Genomic DNA, 20119 nt, shown 5'->3' with positions numbered 1-20119 from the left:
CCACGACATATTTATTTTATTTTAAAATTTTAAAACCGCGCACAGCTTGCACGCTTTAGAGTCGCTAATGCGAGTGCACTTTTAAAATCAAATTAATGACCTCTGCGCTTGCTTCTTATTTATTTATTTTGCCCCCCCCCCTCCCTTCAACTCTACAAGCGCAATTCCGCTCTGACCTTTATTCTTTGAAACACTGCCGACTTCCTCGCATTCGCGCGGCTCGCATGCCGCTCTGGGGGTCATGCGGAATGCCCGCGCGCGGGCGCACTTTCGACTCCGATTCCAGTCTCCGCTCCCGATGTCTGTGCGTGCACCCATGGTTGTCAATTTCCAGTTGTCGTGAGGCTCACAGAAAATGACAGATTTTTTTCTTCAGTTTTTCCTTCCCTCTATGCCACGTGCAAATTCAGACTGAATGTTTTTGCTGAGCTTTTTTTTTTTTTACAAATGAAGCAGCTGCCAGCGTAACTCTCGTGTGAAACTCATGCGTGTAATTTATTTACATTTTATATATTTATCTTGTGCGAATCCCCCGAAGGTTATGTCGGCGAAGTGTGTGGAGTCGCGCGGAACGTTTCTTTGAATTAAAAAAGACGGCGATCGGGGGCCGAGGCTGTGCGTCAAAATCAAGGCGGCCGCCGCGACTGTTTTTGACGAGGCGCCTCGTGCGAGCGGAGAGGGCCTCTGGACAAACGCCACGTGAAAGGTGGCAGGGGCAGCGGCGGAGGCGAGCGGAGAAGTCCCGAATGATCCGAGACGTCGAGACAGACCGCAAGGCTGTAGCAGAGGTCATTGCGGGGAGAGAAACAGCTGGGGATTTAACCCAAATGCGTTTTCTCTTTGGCTGGAGGTTTCCTACTCTCTGCTGGGACGCAGCTGCTCCTGTAGCGGGGAGTGTTTATGAGGCCAAGCGTGGACAGTGTTACACTCTTACCGGAATGGGCCCCCCGAACCCAAACGAAAAATAAAAAATTCTCCCCTCTCCCGCACGGCGCTCTCGCCAGAGCATGGGAAGGGGCCTTTGATTGATCTCGTGTGCATGTTTTTAACATTAAGCAACGGCTTCAAGTGCCTGACGAGCTTTGCACATGTGAATTTTCAGATATTATTGGGTCACTTACAGTAACGTAAGAGAGAGAGAGAGAGGAAACAAAATAAACAAGGGATGAAAATTTAAAATTAGTAAAATTTTGGTATAATTGCTGTCAGATGGGAGAATAAAACGACGAGGTAATATTTTGCTCGCTCTACATTTCGTGTACAAATGTTTGCGCGTACGGTACATACATATACACACGTGCGGTTTATGTATAATTCACAAAATGGTACCTCATGCCCCTTGCGCATGTAATCTGAATTTAAATTGCTTCATTTAACGTTAATGAGGAGCACATGTCACGTTAGATTGTGAAAATAAAAATATTTTCACTCGCTATACGGACGTCACAGACACGGGAAAGTATTCGCTCCTTTCCAATTACTCCCTGGGCCAGTTAAAGTTCACGGTCTCGCAAGTGGACGTCATCAGCGTACCGCCGACACCGTTGCACACGTACGTGTACCCCTGCCTGGTAAAGCAAAATTACCACCGGGGCAGTCGCAAATCAATTTCTACACACGTGTGAGTGTGTGTGTCTTTTCGTGTTTCCTTGAGGAGGCGATGAAGGGAGGCCAAACAAGTTGGTCAGAGGTAGAACAAAAAAACCCCCACCCGATTGCTTTGAAAGCCAGCTCAAACGGCTGCAGAGCTAACGGGCTTTTGAATGTTGATCATCGAGCTCAGGGTGATGTCCGAAATCCAGCACTTTCTGCCAATGATTAAGTCCGTAGCAAACAGGAAAATGCGCGCGAGGGCTGGAAATAAATAGAAAGGGAATTTGTCGTCCAAGCAGTCGTAGTAATAACAATAACAACAACGACGACGACGACGACGACGACGACGATATGGTCGCACGTTCAGCTCTTGTGCCGAGGGCATTCGACTCCGCAAAGGTGGCGCAGCTGCCGATGCCCTCCCGCCGCCGTGTGCGAGCGGACCTTGGGGTTGGCGGTGCGTCGGCAGTGGTAGGTCGCCTCAAAAGTGGATCGCCGCCCAGGTGTCATCTCGCTCTCGTTAATGATCCCCGCAAGTGTTTTAATTGGAGGTGATCATACAATGCCTCTGCTGGGTCTCATTTTGTCCTCGTTAAGTAGGCAATACATCAATTACAGCGAATTAGAGTGAAGCTCTTCCAGGTGTCATCTCTTTGTCATTAAAGGGCCTGAATCTGAATAATTCGAGCGCGGTCTGACTAATGTGCCGATCTTCGCTGCGCGAAGCACGTGCATTTTTTCCTCTCTCTCTCTCTGTGTCGAGAGCTGGGAGCGAGTATTGAAACCGGGCGGAAAAACCCGTGTTTTAAATCATAATATACCATAAATTATTTTTGAAAAGGACACAGGCATCTTAGTATATCATCATCAGCATCATCAGTTATTGTAAATCCATTGCTTCAATGCCTATCAATTGCCATGCTCGTTATATTCAATTGTCAAAGTGGTGACATAGTATATTCAATTTGATCCTCCAGGCATTTGAATGTTGCTCATCGTTAACCTAAAGTCAGCTACTTGCTGCCCTAGATTTTTTTTTCCCGTTGCGTATGTAAATGTGTCACGTATATAACAATAATTATAATGAGAGGCAACGTTGTCCCGTGCTCAATTGTGTGCATGGCGATGCACGTCTCCACTGGTGACCCCATGAACCAGTGGAAGCAATGCCGCATATTGCTAAGCATTTTATTGACCCCACCCCCTCCCCCCAGACAGTTGATGGATTGAGTTGATACCCAACCAGGTTTGAATTTATAGCAATAAAAAAATTGTGTTCATTTCATCAGGAAGTGGGATATCGTCATCATTTTGTACAAAGAACGAAACGTGTCTGTCATTCTGTCTGTTCCCAGCGTTCTGATTGGCAGGGAAGGGTGGGGGGGGGCTGCAGTGAGGGGGGTGGGTGGGGGACACACACACGAGGGGGGAGCACCCAGAGGTGGGGGGGGGGGGACGTCGCTCACTGCTATATATTTATATGTTTATACAACCAAAACAAACGACAGTGCGATTCAAAAGTCAACGTGATTCCTTGCTCACATGAGCATTGAGGTGATGCTCATCTTCGAGCCATCGGTGTAAAATCCACTGGACAACCACTGTTGACTTCCCCCACGAAGTGGTAACCATTTTATCGACCCCAGAGGGATGATGGGCTTAGTCAACTCCCAAGCGGGTCTAAAGGTCCGCGGACCTTCCACCCGCTCGCCGCTCGCTCCACTGCTGGAGCCACGCGGCCGGCGGGGATATCGCGCGGAGCGTCGGTGTCACGCGAAGCCCCACCGGTGATGTTGCCGCTGTCGTTGTTGGGCTTCTCCCAGTCCAGGACGATGAAGGAGTGGCAGCCCTCGATGGCGACCACCGTCACGTTGAGCGAGTCGTTGAAGGAGTGACCCGCGCCCGACCAGCTCTCTCCCTCCCCACGCAGGCGCTCGATCGTCTCCGTGATGGAGCACGGCACGCTCGGCTCCTTGTTGATGAACTTGACGTGTGGCGCTGTTCAACGCGGACAAATTCGATGTTAGGAAGCCACTGGGAGCTATGCGCATTTAAATCGTCTAGATTGAAAACTCATTTCTTTGGAAGTGTTTTTTGTTTTGCATTTAGTTTGTTCTTGCCCCGCTCACCGCAACTCCGATTTGCGCGGTTGGCTGCGTACGATGCGAAAGAAGTTCAAGATACATACGAACATACGGACAAAGATCCCCTGTATAGCCTCGACAAACACAAGTCAGTTAAAGCTAATCCAAGGGGCCAGAACAGAAATTGGTACCAGCAAGTCATGAGTACAAATCTTTAGTATTAGCATTGTCCAGTATTTTTGTCGTTGTTGTGAAGCGTTCGCTTCACAACAACGACAATGGTGCATTCAACAGTCCACGGAAGGTGTCCATTTACAATTGAACGAGTTGTTTGGCATGCAGAAGGAAACCAAGAGGACCCGGATTATTCGGTGATGCAGCTTTGGCACAAATCACCAAAAGGGAACGCCAACACATTCGTCAATATGGCTGTGTTATTGGCAAATATCAAATGTGTTTTTATTATCATAAGTGCCTGAAGAAAAACACACAATGCACACGAGTGGGATCACGCTCAGAGCATCTTGCCGCCGGCTCACAGTCATCCTCGGCTTGTATTCCCAGGCGGTCACCCATTCAAGTACTAATCAGTCTCATCATCGCTTAGCTTCGAACATCGGCGGAGATCAACTTTCTGCGGTGTCTGGCACACGGCAGGAAGCCACCCGCGGAGTGCCACGTGACCAGAAGAATCTGAGTTGCACCCCGACCCATCCAGAGGGGATGCAGTGGACACATTCACTTGGGGGAGGGGCGTTCCCCACTGGGCTATCCTGTAGAATTGCCTGTCGCCTCGGTAACTCTCCGTCCTTTCCCGTGGGCGTGTGTAGAGGGGGACACTTGGTGTCTGATTGGATGTCAGGAGGCGCGTGCAGTGAAATGGAGTAGTGTCTCACCGGTGAAGCGCTTCTTGCCGGCGATGTCAAACTCGGTGAAGGGAGTGGAGCTCAGCGTGCCGAGCTCCCAGGGTGATGAGGACGTCAGGTTGGCTGAACAAACGGCACGGAGACACTTTGCTGAGGTGTTCACATCATCTCGCTCGCCCGTACGCTCGCTCTCTCTCTCGCCAATGTGCTCACATCTCTCTCCCATCATCTCTCTCGCCAATGTGTTCACATCATCTCGCTCGCCCGTACGCTCGCTCTCTCTCTCGCCAATGTGCTCACATCTCTCTCTCCCATCATCTCTCTCGCCAATGTGTTCACATCATCTCGCTCGCCCGTACGCTCGCTCTCTCTCGCCAATGTGCTCACATCTCTCTCCCATCATCTCTCTCGCCAATGTGTTCACATCATCTCGCTCGCCCGTACGCTCGCTCTCTCTCGCCAATGTGCTCACATCTCTCTCCCATCATCTCTCTCGCCAATGTGTTCACATCATCTCGCTCGCCCGTACGCTCGCTCTCTCTCGCCAATGTGCTCACATCTCTCTCTCCCATCATCTCTCTCTCGCCAATGTGTTCACATCATCTCGCTCCCCCATCCTCTCTCTCTCTCTCTTTCGCCCTTGGCACTATGAGCTCTGATTTATTTAAAGGAACTTTCCACAAACTCAAGTGAATGTTAACGATGCCAGTTATTTATTCTCCCATGAAATCAAAGGATTTTTATTTTTAAAAATCGAAAATTTTCACCCGACTGGACATCTGTGAAAAATTGCTTCATAGCTCATCGGATTCCTTCAGTTTAATTAAAGATTTTGATTCTGGATTCGGAGCCCGTCACCAAACAAGAACAAATGAGGAGAGGGAGGACTGGAAGTCATTTGGGAGGCCTTTGCCAAGCATCAGGAAGTTATAACCTCGTCACAACAACAACAACAACATTAGTTCACCCAGAAAACACGCGATGAGTATCAACATTCAGCACGACCACTGCCGTCTCCTGGCCTCATCGCAGCCTCACACCGACAGTCGCTTGTGCGAGTACCAACCAGGCTCCAAGCCTGCTTAGCTTCTCAGGTCATATGAGGCTGTGTGCATTCAGGGTGATTTATAGTGATTTGAATTAAAATATGTACTGTATAAGCGACGACCACAGTCCTCAGCCAGTTGTGGAAATTCCACATTCCAATGACAGGAACCATTGCCTTCGTACGTTTTAGCAACCTTTGAGATATCAGACATGTTGTTGACCCTTGGCTAGGATTCGAGTCAAGGCACCTTGACCAACCCGCATTGACCAGCGTTGTGAAGTATGGTCAAATAACTCCCGTGATGCCGCGCAGCGTTTGGGAGGCCCACTCATCCAGCATTGGATGGCCAATTTTGCAGTGCCTGTACATCTCCTCTGTCACGTGACCAGTAATTTCACAGTGAAAACACAAAGCCACTTTACAAATTTAGAGGCTTTCTTAATCGTGACCCGCAAATTGCCCCTGGCCACGTTTGCTCGTAGCGACAAACAAGGCAATGCGTGAAGCGTGTAGAGCTGCAAACGAAACAAGCATCGCTACGACCAACTGAGCACGCCCGTACAATGCGTTCGCGCAGTGTAATGTGATTCTTTTCAAAAACGATGAACATTTACTGACTCCTCGTGCCGTGCGGCTGAACCGCGCTCGTGAGTGACGCTCAATATCCTGGGCACTACATTGCATTTAAATCGTTCCCGTCTGCCGTGGTCACTCGACTCGGTGGACTAAACCCCTTGTCAGAAAAAAATGTGCCCGGCATTTATTTTTTTGTAACTCTCCCGGCTGATAATGCAGCTTGGTTGTAAATTAGGAGGGCTGCAGTTTGACGTTATTTCGCATGATTTTTTTTTGTTGCTGGAAGCATGCTGTGCGATGTTATCGGGCTCCGCCACGAGTCTTTGTTGTTGTTGTTGCACAAAGTCCTCACACGGCACAGAAGCACCCCCCCCCCCCCCAATTTGTGGCAGCAATGCCTCTCGGTTATCTCTAAGACTTTTGCCGAAAAAGCCCAGGGCAAAATAATAACAGGCCACGAAACCAGATGGGGGGTTTCTTGAAAAGCTAGGCTAAGGCACGTTTGGAAGGGGAATTTAAGTCTCGTTCATACATCTCCGTTGAATCTACAGAACATCTGCGCGAGTAATTCCGTGAATATCCAGGAGAGCCTCCACTCTTGGATGGTGGAGATTTTTTTTGTTTGCTTTACGGGAGGAGAGTCCTGCTTGGGTTGTTTTGATTGATTTCCTGACTGATGGAGCGTCGACGCGAAGTGTGGGAAACAAAGGTGGAGAGAGACACCCCCCCCCCTCCTTCTCACACGAGGTGGGCCAGGTGGCTCAGAGGTCAGAGCGTTGAAGCAGCACTGCTCAGATCCTGAGGTTTTAAAATCCAAGGCTTTTGCCGCGCCAAATAAAGAAACCGACTTTGCAAGCGTAGCAGGTTATATGCATACACACACACACAAATTGCCCACTCTTAATAAGTGATTCTAGATTTGAAGCTTTCGTGACTGCAAGGATTCATATTCTTAGGTTTTTTCGGTAAAGTGACTTTACCGAAAAAACCTAAGAATCTTAATAAGTGGTTTCCAGCTCTGTGAGAATTAAAATTTTGGTTTGGCTATCTCAGGGATGAAGAGCCATTCTTGTAGCAGTGTCTGGGAAATTGTGCTCCCAATTGATGAATGCTAAAACAACAAATAAGGGCCACCCGAAGTGTGTTTCCACACCGCTGCTCTGGGGGATTTTGGAATGGTTCTTCGCGTGATAGCGATAGATCACAAAAAATCAAATGAGGTGGGGGTGGGGGGAAGGGGAGATCGGAAACTAAATCTGTATTCATCCTGGAGGAATCTGATGAGTTATGAAGCTCTTTTTCGCAGATGTCTATTCGGTGCAGGTCAGGAAAGTTATGTAAAAAAAGGAGGATATGAGAGTAAGGTGGAGAAAAGTTGAACCAAGTCACGACAAAATGAATAAATAAGTGAATACATGTGAAGCACTGAAGTACACATCTTGTCAAAAACTCGTACACACATTCCTGCAGATTTGACAAGATAGACTGCAAGTTTGGGCAAGGCAGCAAAACAACAACAACAAAAACAGCATCAAGACAACACAGTTCCTTGATTACATTCCACTTTAAAATTCAACTCTCCATATCATGGGTAAGGTTAATAGCTTCAAACCACAGTGGCAAATATGGCTGGACCTGGCACAAATTTTCTGTTGAATGATCTTTTTGAAGAGATATTTACTTACTAGATGGTGTGTATCTAAACATAAAAAGACGAAATTAATATCAACCCCTCCCCTCCCTCCTCCCACAGGGCAGGAGCGAACACTGACGCAAGATGCGTTATGAATCCTACGTTCTGTACCGCCTGCGAGACGCGTGGTGTTTCCGCGTGTCTACGTGAGCCATCAACCCTCTCTCTCAAGTCGACGGATTGTCGCCTTTGCAACCACCACGCCTGGACGTCTTTGATGTGCGTAAACAAAAAGAAAACAACACATCAAGGCCGCCTGGGAAGGGATTTAATTGAGGAGAGTGGCCAATAGAAGCACCTGCTTGCATTGTGGTAGCGCAGCTTTGCAATCGGAATGACTCCTTGCGTGCTTGGGGCTGCCGTGTGCATGTTTAGGCGTTGCCGTATTCTCTGCATTATAAGACACACTTCCCACCCCTGTAATGTTTAAGCAGAAGTTTGACGGTGTGTCTCATAATCCGGTGTATGTGTGTGTTGGTATGTGAGTTGTGGGGAGCGGGTTACGTAGCGGTTACGCGCGCTGTGCTACGAACCTGGCCCACCCGGGTTCGATTCCCGTTCACAGCCAACACCACTGACGATGATTTGAACTGGTCCCGGGCCTCCCTGAGATCGACTCAAATTGAGTACCTGGCGCGGTGTGTAAACATCGCTACGAGGGAGAAAAGGTGGCCGGGCGTGGTGCTGGCCACCCACCCCCTCGTGCGTGAGAGTGACCAGATTTTGGCACAATATAGAGCACAGGTGGTGCATCTGCCAGTCATCTCAGTCAGTCAACACTTCACGTGGCCTCGAGGTGCACCTAGCCTGGCACAAGCGCCGTGGTGACGTCACCGCCACTTAGTGGCGAATGGCGACTGTTGTTGACCAGATTTTTCTAACTACATGGAACACAAGTTTGGAGCGCATCTTACTTTCTGGAGCGTATGGCTACTTGGTCAACTGCCAAATTGTACGTCTGTGCGTGTGTTTACAGAGCCTTGATGAGTTTTGTAGACGCAGTGTGGAGCGTCAAGACGGGGACTTTCAACAAATGAATGTCTCTCTATTTTTCCAATCCGCACCACTGATGTAACAGTAAAAAAAATCTACACGATTGAAAGCTACAAACATAAAACAATCAATCTCACTAGAATATTATTATATTATTTTCCAGGTTCATTGACCGTAGGTGAAATATGCCAGGCCACTTTTGGCCAGACGTACTTTTAAGTGTCTCTGTTCAATATTAATCATGGGAAACAATTCACATTCTATCGTGTGCAGCAAATATACGTTTTGTGTGTGTGTGTTACTGATGAGCTCCAGCTGATATTTTCAACCGCCGAGTTTTCCATACAGACTTGGAATGTGTTCACGTGTTACAGTAGAAAACGATGTTTTGACATAAATCACTAGATGACACACACTCACACGCAGACAAAATGCCAGATACAGTTTTTTCAGGGGGGGAGGGGGATGGAACTTTAAAAGTAATAATTATAACTAGAATAAGAAATATAGGTCAGCTGAAAATGAAAATATATATATAAAACCCAGAATCACATGATGCCCTATCGAGACAGACAAACAACCTTGTACAGTGAGTGGACTGCATGAAACACTTCTACCATATGTTACCGAAGGTTCATATCTTGTATTTGTGCTGGAACAGTTGGCAATCAGCAGACACTTGCATCCCCCCGTCCTAATGGCACCCATAAGACCCGCAGACTCGTGTAAGACAGAATCATAAGAAAGCAAAGAAGCTCTCTGTAGATGTGACCTCGCACTGAGCTTGTCATGGCTCCGGTGATGGGTTTGGTTTTCCACTAACGTGTTGACATTTTGAAGAAACGTGTTGTTTTTTTGTTGTTCTGGAAAAAACAAATATTTGTGTTTTCGTAGAGACTCGCGCGGTCAAAAAAATACATCTTTTTTTGTCGCCCGTTAAACACGCTCCTGCAAACTGGACCTGGATTCCAGATGTCGATGGTTCGGTTCAGTCTCCAGGCGTGGCAGTTGAAGCAATGGAGCAAGTTTCTTAAATAACCTCTCTCCTCCAAGCTCCCCACTCCCCCTCTTTGCCTGCCCAGCAGAATAATAAACAGGTACAACCGCAGTTAGTCCATCGGCAGGTCCTGTGTGGTGGGGTACATTGTGGCTGCTCCCACCTCTTCCAAGACATTTGTCCAGCATGAAAGAGGAGGCCAAATGTATGTTGAACTTCTTTCGCACCGTACGTAGCCAACCGTGTTAAATGCCCTCTATAGGGGGCTCTCTATCGCTTCTTCGAGTGGAGGTGCTTCCATCAGCAGTGGCACGAGGAAGCAATTGCAGCGCTGCCCTTTACCCAAATTCGAAAGGGTGGTGCTCATCTCCATTGGTGGTTCTGAGCAAGAGCATACATTCCACATCTCTATGGCACAGGCCTGTTTACAATTCACCTCCCAACACACACCTTTAGAATTCAATACATTTCCACGATTCAGGGGGGGTGGTCGCGATTACGATGTGAATGTAGCAGCCCCTAGTGGCAGCAAGAGTCACGGTGGGCTACGTACGGTGCGAAAGAAGCTCAACATACATACATAATGTGAGCATAACAATTATTAAAAATAATCTATGTAATCCATTAATCTGCGTCGTGCTACACATCGCTACTCTTGACGTAACACTGTCTCCACTGCTGTGCCACACGGCTATAAAGCTGTGGGTTCCATTCATGGAACAAAGCGGCTTCCGCTATCTTATCCCAAATAATTAAAAGACTCATGGTGAAGTGGTGCATCGGGCAACATTCCTTTTCAAAAGCTTGTCGAATCGCCCCTCATTCCTAATGTATGCCCTTTTTTTGTTAGCTGTGGACAAAAAATATTTTTTTCCCAAGCTTTGCTTCTGAGATGACAAATGCAGTGTGCGGTGTATAATCGAAACTGTTAAAAGCCGACGTGCGCGTTCCTAATGGCAGCTTTTTTTGGGATAATGGAGTGCGCTATTTTCGACAGTGTACGTTCCCGTGACAATTCGACGCAATCCACGGCGATCTGCTTTGCGCAGGTGCTCCACGGCAGGTTTCTTTTTTTTATATTCACAAGGCCCCAGCTGCTTTGTTGACGCGCAGTGACAGAGTGCGATGTAATTTCACTAAGAGGGTGAAAACGGAGAGGAATTAAGAGACCCCCCCCCGCCCGCCCCGCATCCCTGCCCCGAACGTGCCGGCTGCTTCTTCCACCCCTTTTTGCCCGTCTCAGCCATCCTTGGCTCGCCAGGACGTGGCTCGGAGATTACGCGTTACTTTCCGTAAGTGGCACCAGGTGTTCACGGTATAAGATAGAAAAAAAGCGCCTCCACGTGTCCCCATCACGCAAGCACACGGCGAGAGAGTTCTAGATCACACCACGAGCGGAGCGTGCGATAAACGATCGCAGTTGGCGAAGCCGTGCAATTGAATTCGTTGAGATAATGACCATTCAAAGACGGAGATGGCTGGTCGCCTGCGAGACGAGCACGTGGTAGACTGATGGAATGAGTGAACCCGCGGGTCACTCAGTCGACCACGTGCTTTGCAAGTGGTAACCTTGCATTCTCTCGTTTGTGGACATGAATTTTCAAAAATAAATTCACATGTATATTTTTCAAATTACATTTATAAGAAAAAAAATTTCACCAACCGCCAAAGGATCCATAAAAAATGTTTTTGGGTTAGATCGCGTAAGTATAAATGTAACGTAACGCTGCACCACCAGACACAGCCAGTGAGGTTTGCCACGCAAACAAAACGCCCAAGGATATTTCCCACCGACTTCCAATATTGCGTGCATATTTGTGCACGAGTGTTTTTTCGTCTTCTTTCAGACTGTGCATATCACGTGCAACTGTGGGAAATCTCCTTTGCGTCAAGCTTTAGATTTCATGGGGCTCAAGTAAAGGGACTTCGCTGCTTCAACTTTTGTTTCAAGTTGGTGCTGGTCAATAATGGACATGTGGAGAGAAGACGCACACGGGTGGCCGCTACGCTGGCCGCTCATCAATTATCCAAGGCCAACGGCGTTTCTGAATACCTGGCATCGGAACACAACATTCTGTCAACAGTATGCTTAATTCATGAGCCGAAAATGTGTTTCATGGTGTGTGCCCACGACGCCTGGGTGATGCGGTAAGAGGTACAATCTTCTCCACGTATGTTTTATCGATGCTCTCCAACTGAGGTCGTGAAGCGTTAATGCGTCAGGGTCCCTCTCTCCGTGTGAATCGGTCTTCCACCAATCTGCGCTGACGAGCGTGGCGAAGGATGCTCAAACAACACCCACGACCGATAAGGCATGGGAAGCCCATCATCCAGTAGCGGATTGACAAATGGCTGCCAAAAAAAATCGATCTTAAATTCCATTCCACTGGCTTCAAACCTGCTCAAGATGTCTTTGCTTAAGTTACCCTATATTTACTGTATAATCTGTATTACACAGAGTACTTGCACATGGAAATCTGACCAAGGACATAGTCCAAGATATGGCATTTGTGAGTTCTGGCCATGGCGTGTAAGAAAATACTGACAGCATTTGCAATGTGGCCTAGATTCCAAGAAAATGTGTGTATGTCTCAGGACCCCATCGTCCCAGCATCGCCAACAGCACGCACATAGCGGAGTCTTCCCAATGGACGCTCGTCCGCTGCCAAGAGATTTCACCAAAAGCTGAGTCCAAATCCAAGTAGAATAATAACGTTGCGAAACATTCCATCCACTTCAAACCGTGGACTATACAGATGGCGTTTTCAAACAAATATTACTATTATCATTATTCACTTCCCCTGGCCCAAGCGGATTGCGACCATCCGGACGCAGGTGTCAACGATGGCGGTATTGGCGTCGTTTGACCATCACCGCTACACGGCAGCCGATGGCGCTTTCGTTGTGAAAACTTAATTTGGAGCTTTCGTGACTGCAGGAATTACTCTTTGGTTCTTTCAGTAAAGTGACTTTACCGAACGAACCAAAGAGTACTTTCGTTGTGCTCGTGAGCGTCGTGTGGAGGTAGCGTTACCGCCGCTTTGAGAGGGTGCGCGCCTTGTTTGCTTTGACTGCCTGCGGTGGAGGGAGGCAAACGTCTGGTTCGGTCGCGATGTGGAGCACGCATCGCACGCTTTCTAACTCGACCACATCCGTCGGTCCCAGATGCTGCTGCAGAGGTAGCAGAGTAGCTACCAGTCGCGACTTCCGCTTGCACCGCGTTTTGTTCGGCATCGTGTCCAACGTTTCGCTCCACGCGCTTAAAGCTTCTTCAGGAAGTGAATTCTTGCTGATCTTAATCCGACTTTGAGCTATGGATTCTGAAGTAGGTCCCAGAAAGTGGAATGAAACATTGCACTTCGTGCCGAGCAATTACATTGCACAACCCGAGAATGCGCTGGAGAGCTACGAGACACAACTGTGAATGCCCATGCCGTGGTAGGTTCTCGAAGAACTTTGGTTTTCTTTTCCTGCCAAAGCCTTCCTCACCTCTGATCAGTTGATACTGCTGTTCAATGTACTAGTTTGGCTCAGGTTGACATGTTTTTATCAATCCTGAGGTGGAGCTCATAGTTTACTATCTGACTTCTCGATGGGATCCCACGTGTGGCAGTGGGCATGATTGAAGCTCCTTCACTCACCAATTCACTCATTGCCATTTGTTCCCTTGCTTCCTGGAGACTCGGTGATTGTTTCCTGGAAAATCATCCTCATCATTCTCATCATCAACAATGATTTTATTTATTTATATTATAAACCTTTGTTCTTTTTGAAATTCGTTTTCTGCTCAAGTTTATCGAGCCCAAACTGTGCAGCCCTTCTTTGTTAAGTTCTTCAATAAATTCTTACACATATATACGCAAGTGCTGAATTTTCATTGGCTGCTGCAGTGACCCATATCGTCGATGAATATGGGATGGATAATACTGTCTTACTTTTGTAAGGGATACCGAGAGGCAAACCCCTATTAGGAAATAAATAACATCCACGCGCCGGGTCTAGCGGCTGCTCGTGAGTTCGAATAGCGCCGCCGGATCCTTGTCGGTGAGGGGCAATGACAGGGAGAGCCGACGACGCAGGGGGCCCGGAGTTGAAGGTGCAGAACATTCACGTCGCATTGGCCATCAAAGGGAAGACTAAGCGGAAACGAGGGGGTCGGCTGGGAGACCGTCGAGGAGAAATGAAATGTGATTGGTGGAAAGTCGTAGAAAGTTCCAGGAAGGTTGGGGAAGAGAATGAACGGAGAGACAGAAAGGGGTTGGGGGGGAGGGGCTGAACGGAGCGATTCCCTGACGCGTGACGCGTCGTGCGGAAGACGTAATGAAGACGAAGTTCAAGAGGCACCCGGGTGGGAGCATCTTTACACTGCCGTGGACAATCAATGGACCTTTATTACTGTGACTCACGCAGGCGCGCGGCCATTGCAGTGAGCTGTGTACAGATATCTGGACGGCTGGATGGATGATGTTGCACCGCAGTGGTCCACGCTTTGACAAGTAATTTGGTGATGCTGCATCGCCATTGGTGCTCAAGCACAAATAACAAATACCAAACAAACCTTTGTCAAGAACACCGTGGCTTTAAAGGAAACATACATAATAGATGAGGTTTTTGAATCAAAATTCGTATCGAGCCCCAAGGTGTAAAGTGCAATCTCTGCTACCTCTCATTATCCACTCTGTCTCTCTGGCCCCTCTATTTACGTGCTGTGAAGAAGGCACATGGCTTGAAACGTCACCCGGTGTTATTGGCAGGGGTGTTGAGATTGTTGTCTATATTGAAAGATCGTCGAGTACATTATGGAAGCTGTAAATATCTCCAGTGCACGTAAACTCCATTCTCACAGTGATCCACACGCTCTTAATGTTGCCCTTGTGGCCAGTCCCACCATCTAGCGGAAAAGAGTCAACATTGACTCTCAGACCAATTTACAAATGAGACGGCAGGCTTAATGTCCCACTTACCAAACGTTCTTGCAGCAAAGTGTGCGGGAGTGGGCGATGTCCCTCGGTGACCGGTGGCACCGCGACGCGGCTAAGCAGTTAGGATGAATATACACATCGCGAGACCAATCTGACGAGCCTTACGTTGCAAGTCAATGTTCTGGAGCGCTCGCTCGCTCGCTCGCTCACTCATTCCTCGACGCGATACGCGGTGTTCAAAGGTCTTGAAGTAATGTATTACTCAGTCAGGAGTGCTCGCTGGAGAGAGCCGCTACTTGAACTGTTTATTATTTTGATGAGCAGTGTGGCTGGGGGAAGGTTGCACGGTTGGTCAGCGCTGATCACAATGGCCTCGCAGAGAAATTCCTCAATTACTGTGGAGCGAGAACTAACAATCTCCTAGCCGGCCCACACACTAATGTTGCCTCTGTCTAATTTTCTTACCCCCACTAAAGTCTCACCCTCACTTGGTTTGTTTCATATATATATAAACACGTTTCTTTCCTGCCAAAAAGCAATGCAGGCCCATGTGTTAGTCTGCAGCCGAAACAGTAGAATTGCATCGCTTCAACGCAGAGGGCCTCGGTGAAAATCCCCTCAAGGCCGTGTTTCTTCAGGGTCCCCTCCTCCCCCTCTTCTTCAAGCGTCGCGAGTCACGCAGGGACCGTCTAATAGCCGTGTGGTCAATCCGCTCAGTGCACCTCACGCATTTTAGCCGCACTACATCAACCCCCGAAGCTGTCTCTCCCCTTTATTGCATCTCCCCGCGTGCCTAAACAGCAACTTTCCCCCCCCCGCTTAAACCACACCGCTGGGTTATTAGGCCTACATTAATAACTGCCATATGCAGCCCTTTGGCTTGGGGCTAATTTTACGCATTAGCATTTAAAACATTTACATAACATCGTGAGTAGAACCTCTACCAATGTCAACATGTTTATTTCGGTTTAAATCATCTTAAATATTCTCCGTCGAAAAGAAAACCCACGCCTCTGCGCCTACGTATAATGATATTTCTGTAATGACCTTAAATGTCCTACATCTGCGACCAGTTCCCTTTCCCGAACTCACATTATTTACAATGTTGTGGCATTTCGGAGAGCGTGCTTTAGAAATTTACTGCATGTCTTATCTGTAATGCCATAATTGGCATGTGGTCACGGGACACTGTAATGTAAACAATGTGTTTCACGTCAACTCCGTATTTCCAGAAAGACAGTTTACTATGAAAAATAAGCACGGAATACGGAAAAAAATACACAGTGCACGTGATTGAAGTGAGAACAGCACTAACAAAGCCTTGGCCACGTGCGCTGGGGCAATGTGAACGAAGTTCATCAGCGGAGCCTGCCAGAGAGCTTTAGGAACAACAAAAACCATCAGAGTCCGCGAGCTCGGAAAGAAAAATTATAAAGACGCTCAACAAATGAAAAGAGATTCGCAGTCGAGCTCTCGCATCAGTAGGAGCGGTCTTAGAAAGGTAGGTGGAAATGTCTAGGACAGCAGCGGTAAAAACCCTACCGTTATTAAATAATTTTGCTTTAAAAATACGATTATTTCTTATTAATGGCATTCATCTCATTGAAGCTGGTTTGTATTAAAATTGAATGAAATTAGCAAGTAATTACATTGTTAATTTAAACTAAAGTCGGAGCGTCACGTTGCTCATATGAGTAATGGGATGGTGTGCATCTCTATTATGCCGTACCTTAATAAACCACATTTTATATTCCTTACGTTATAAACTTATATTAGTTTTCAAAAACCATGAAATTTTATTTAACACAAAACATTTAATGACCAAAAATAACGCACTGTTATTTGTTGTTAATGATATATCGTATTAATTTAAAACTGGCTGGGTGACCCAGAGGAGAATACTGGTCAATATTGTTTAATATATTTGATCGATATATTTCTCCAGTATCTATGCGAGTTGGGTTCAATGCCAAAGGCTGGCGAATTAAACTATACAATCGGCGTTGCTTTCTCATCTGATAATACCGTCACGTCTGGTAAGTTTACAGTTCTCGGCCAAGTCATGGATAGAATAAATAATAAAATGTATCTTCAGACAATATCCTTTGCCCCCTCTTGCTGGGCTGCACTGAGCCTCAGGAATTTAAGCAGCAACAGATGAAGGGTGGAAATTGCTCGCGAGTCCATTTGGGGCAGGAGAACTATGATGGAGAGAGCCCATAAATCAGGTTTTGAAAAGTTTCTCTCGCCCCTCAATGCAGAGCCTTATCTGAAATTTGAGCAAAGAGCGCACGGAATTCCTCTGACCGCATCGAGCAGACAGAAACATCGCAGCCGTGCATTGTGGTGATTACTATAATTATTTAGGTATCGTTGTGTAGAGGACGGCCGCCCAGGAGATGGAGCGATTAAATCAGCTGGGATGCAGGTGCTTGGTGGATTATTACTCTGCAGAATCGCGAGAGATGGTGGTTAAACAGGGGAGGGTCATTATCCAGCAGCTTGCAGCTGACGATTACATACAAAGGAAACCATCACCGCGTAGAAACTACGACGCAGAGCAAACGCGATCAGTTTATCTTAAAAACCTATTCCGATAGTCCACGGCCAGTGTATCAAATAATATCGTCCACCAGGGAACATTTCCAGTAACCTTCAATGGCAGGAAGCCCGTACTGGGGAATCAGATTTCCATTCTGCATTTGACCATTTGGCAGAGCAAAGGGAAATAGCAAAAATTGGGCTTTCCACCTGCAGGGAGCGTGGGGCTTGCCATTGGATATGCCCAGCTGGCAACACTTCAACCTTTCATACAACATTCTTACTGTAATTACATGAACATATAACTCGAGCTGTGCCAGAGTTATAACAGAGTAGCCACGGCACATGCACGCACAAAAATATAATGAGGACGTATTAATAAATATAGCAATTCCCACCCGTCAATTGCTCCTGTACCTTTGTCAATCCACTGTTGGATGAAGGGCTCAACAACCATATCGTGCCAGTCCTGATGGGGTTTTTTTGACCGTTTGGTGAAGTTTGGTGGCAAGAGGGTGGCCCAGGAAACCGCTTAGATGTGGCTCTTAGCTGCGGTCGGGCATCGGATAACAGGAGGAGTGAGGATATCACTGGTCAACACACTTTTTCTGGCATAAGGTATTCCAACGGTTTTAAGGTAATTTTGGGGTGCTGATTCCAAATCAGTTTTTGTCTATCACATCAGGTTTTTGAGATATCAAATATTGCATTTTCAATCAAAACTGCAGAAGAAAAATAATAAATAAATGTGGATATCTACATAAAATGATATTATAAACACACTATCCTAAAAATACAGCACCATATTTTAACACTAAAGCAGTCACTGACTCGCAACAACTTGCAATCATAAGCGACAGAGTTAATTGCGGGTAAAATCAATGAAAATGGGGTATGCCGATAGCATAAAAATGAGATGTGATACAGCAAATCTGAGATCAGATTTGGAATCAGCACCCTGAAATTAGTCTAAAACAGCTGCAAAAGTCCAGGCCAGAAAGTTTTTTTTTGTTGACCAGTGTAGTTCATAGCTCAGCGCACGACCAACACGTCGCTGCTGCTACCTACTTGCACGCGCAATAAAATACTTTCAGCACGCTGCCTACCCACGTACCCAATGGGCATTGGGCAAGGCTCAACGTCTCAAGCCAGTGACGCGAAATTCCACACTAGCTGGGGACAAAGTCCATCTACAGAACCGCTGTTGACCTCAGCTAAAAAGTAGCTCTCCTTTCATCAGCCCTGGATGAATGATAGCTCGAGTCGACCCAGGACCAGGTGATGAACGCTCAGCCTTGAGATTGGGAGTGGGATGTTCTCCCACAGCGAAACCCAAGGCGTCCCTGTTTGACCGGAACAGTCCCGGTGTCCTGAAGTTTGTGGGCAAATCTGCAAATTGTTCCGCTTATTTTTTTGATTTCTGACCTCACGATCGACTCATGATAATGGCCACTAAGGCCCCCACTACCTGAGCAGTAGTGCTGGCTCCGTTGGTAGAGCAGTAGGTGGGGCGTGTAGGAGCGTTGGCGTAGCGGTTAGCGCTACGCTGCGCTACGAACTCGGCGAACCGAGTTCGATTCTCGCTCACGGCTGACGCCAGTGACGATTATCTGAACCGGTCCTGTGCCTCCCCTAGGTCGACTCGGCCTCAAATGAGTACCTGGTGCGGTGTGCAAACATCACCGCAAAGGGGGACAAAGGCGGCCGGGCGTGGTGGTGGCCACCCGCCCCCTCGTGTGCTGTTCATCGATGCTCGCTCACAGCACTTGCCCCAACAGTCTGTCACAGGCTACACGGGGGATCTTTGGTTTGCAGTAGTCAGAGCTAACGTCACGAATAGAGAAGGGGAGGCCACTCACGGTGTGGGCGGGGCTAGTGGGTGAGGGGGCGTGGTTAAGTAAAAATAGACGAGGCTAGTGGGTGAGTGGGCGTGGCTAAGTAAAAATAGACGAGGCTAGTGGGTAAGTAGGCGTGTCTACGTAAAAGTAAGCGGGGCTAGTGGGTGAGTGGGCGTGTCTAAATAAAAGTAAGCGGGTCTAGTGGGTGAGTGGGCGTGGCTAAGTAAAAGTGGGCGGGTCTAGTGGGTGAGTGGGCGTGTCTAAGTAAAAGTAGGCGTGGTTAGTGGTTGAGTGGGCGTGGTTAAGTAAAAGTAGGCGGGGCTAGGGGTGAGTGGGCGTGTCTAAGTAAAAGTAGGCGGGGCTGGCAGCTCGCCGCGTGTCCCAGTGGAAGGTCCCAGACATTGGGCAGACTTGAGCAAATCCACCCCACGTAGCCAGTTGCAACCAAGACCAGCCTCTATAATTACCTGGATACACACAGTACCGTACATAATATATCTGATTTACGTGCGGACTGAGTTATAGGTGGATGTGTGGAAAAGTCCGAGATGTGAACGTCGATATCAAATGACAGCTACACCGTCAATAAATACTGCACTGGGTGTGGGCGGTTAATTGGTCAGGGCAGATACGTGGCATTGCACTGTCCTGTAATTGCATTCACCATATGTGCACAACGTAGCTCAGTCGTTGGTGAATCAATCTCATTGCGCATCACTTTCACACATGGTCACTTTTCAAAGTACCTGCAACTGCAAATTGTAAAACAAAAACCGCACCATGAAGATAACGAGAGTACATTACGCTCCTTCATCGATCCACTGCCAGCAATGCTTTAAAAAAAAGTGGCCCCTGTGAATCTCCGGGCCACTTTGGGACAACAAGTGATGGGATTCATCTTCTTGGTTCTTTCGGTAAAGTCACGTAGAAGGGAAGTAATAAAATAATAAAAATAAAACATAATAAAA

The 20119-nt window shown here is 47.5% G+C and overlaps 1 protein-coding gene across 2 annotated transcripts in view; it reads right to left on the bottom strand.

The window, feature by feature from the left end:
* LOC144948609 (fibronectin type III domain-containing protein 1-like) overlaps nucleotides 1-20119 on the bottom strand; it is a 65047-nt gene that overhangs the window by 20811 nt on the left and 24117 nt on the right. For both annotated transcript variants that reach the window (XM_078878202.1, XM_078878203.1), the window contains 2 exons: nucleotides 4574-4666; nucleotides 3379-3591 (listed from right to left, as the gene is read on the bottom strand). In XM_078878202.1, the coding sequence (XP_078734328.1) occupies nucleotides 3379-3591; nucleotides 4574-4666 (306 nt within the window). The remainder of the gene's footprint in view (nucleotides 1-3378; nucleotides 3592-4573; nucleotides 4667-20119) is intronic.

The sequence above is a fragment of the Lampetra fluviatilis genome, chromosome 50 (genome assembly GCF_964198595.1).
Source record: "Lampetra fluviatilis chromosome 50, kcLamFluv1.1, whole genome shotgun sequence".
Classification (NCBI taxonomy): domain Eukaryota; kingdom Metazoa; phylum Chordata; class Hyperoartia; order Petromyzontiformes; family Petromyzontidae; genus Lampetra; species Lampetra fluviatilis.
This window is presented reverse-complemented; position numbering and strand designations above follow the sequence as displayed.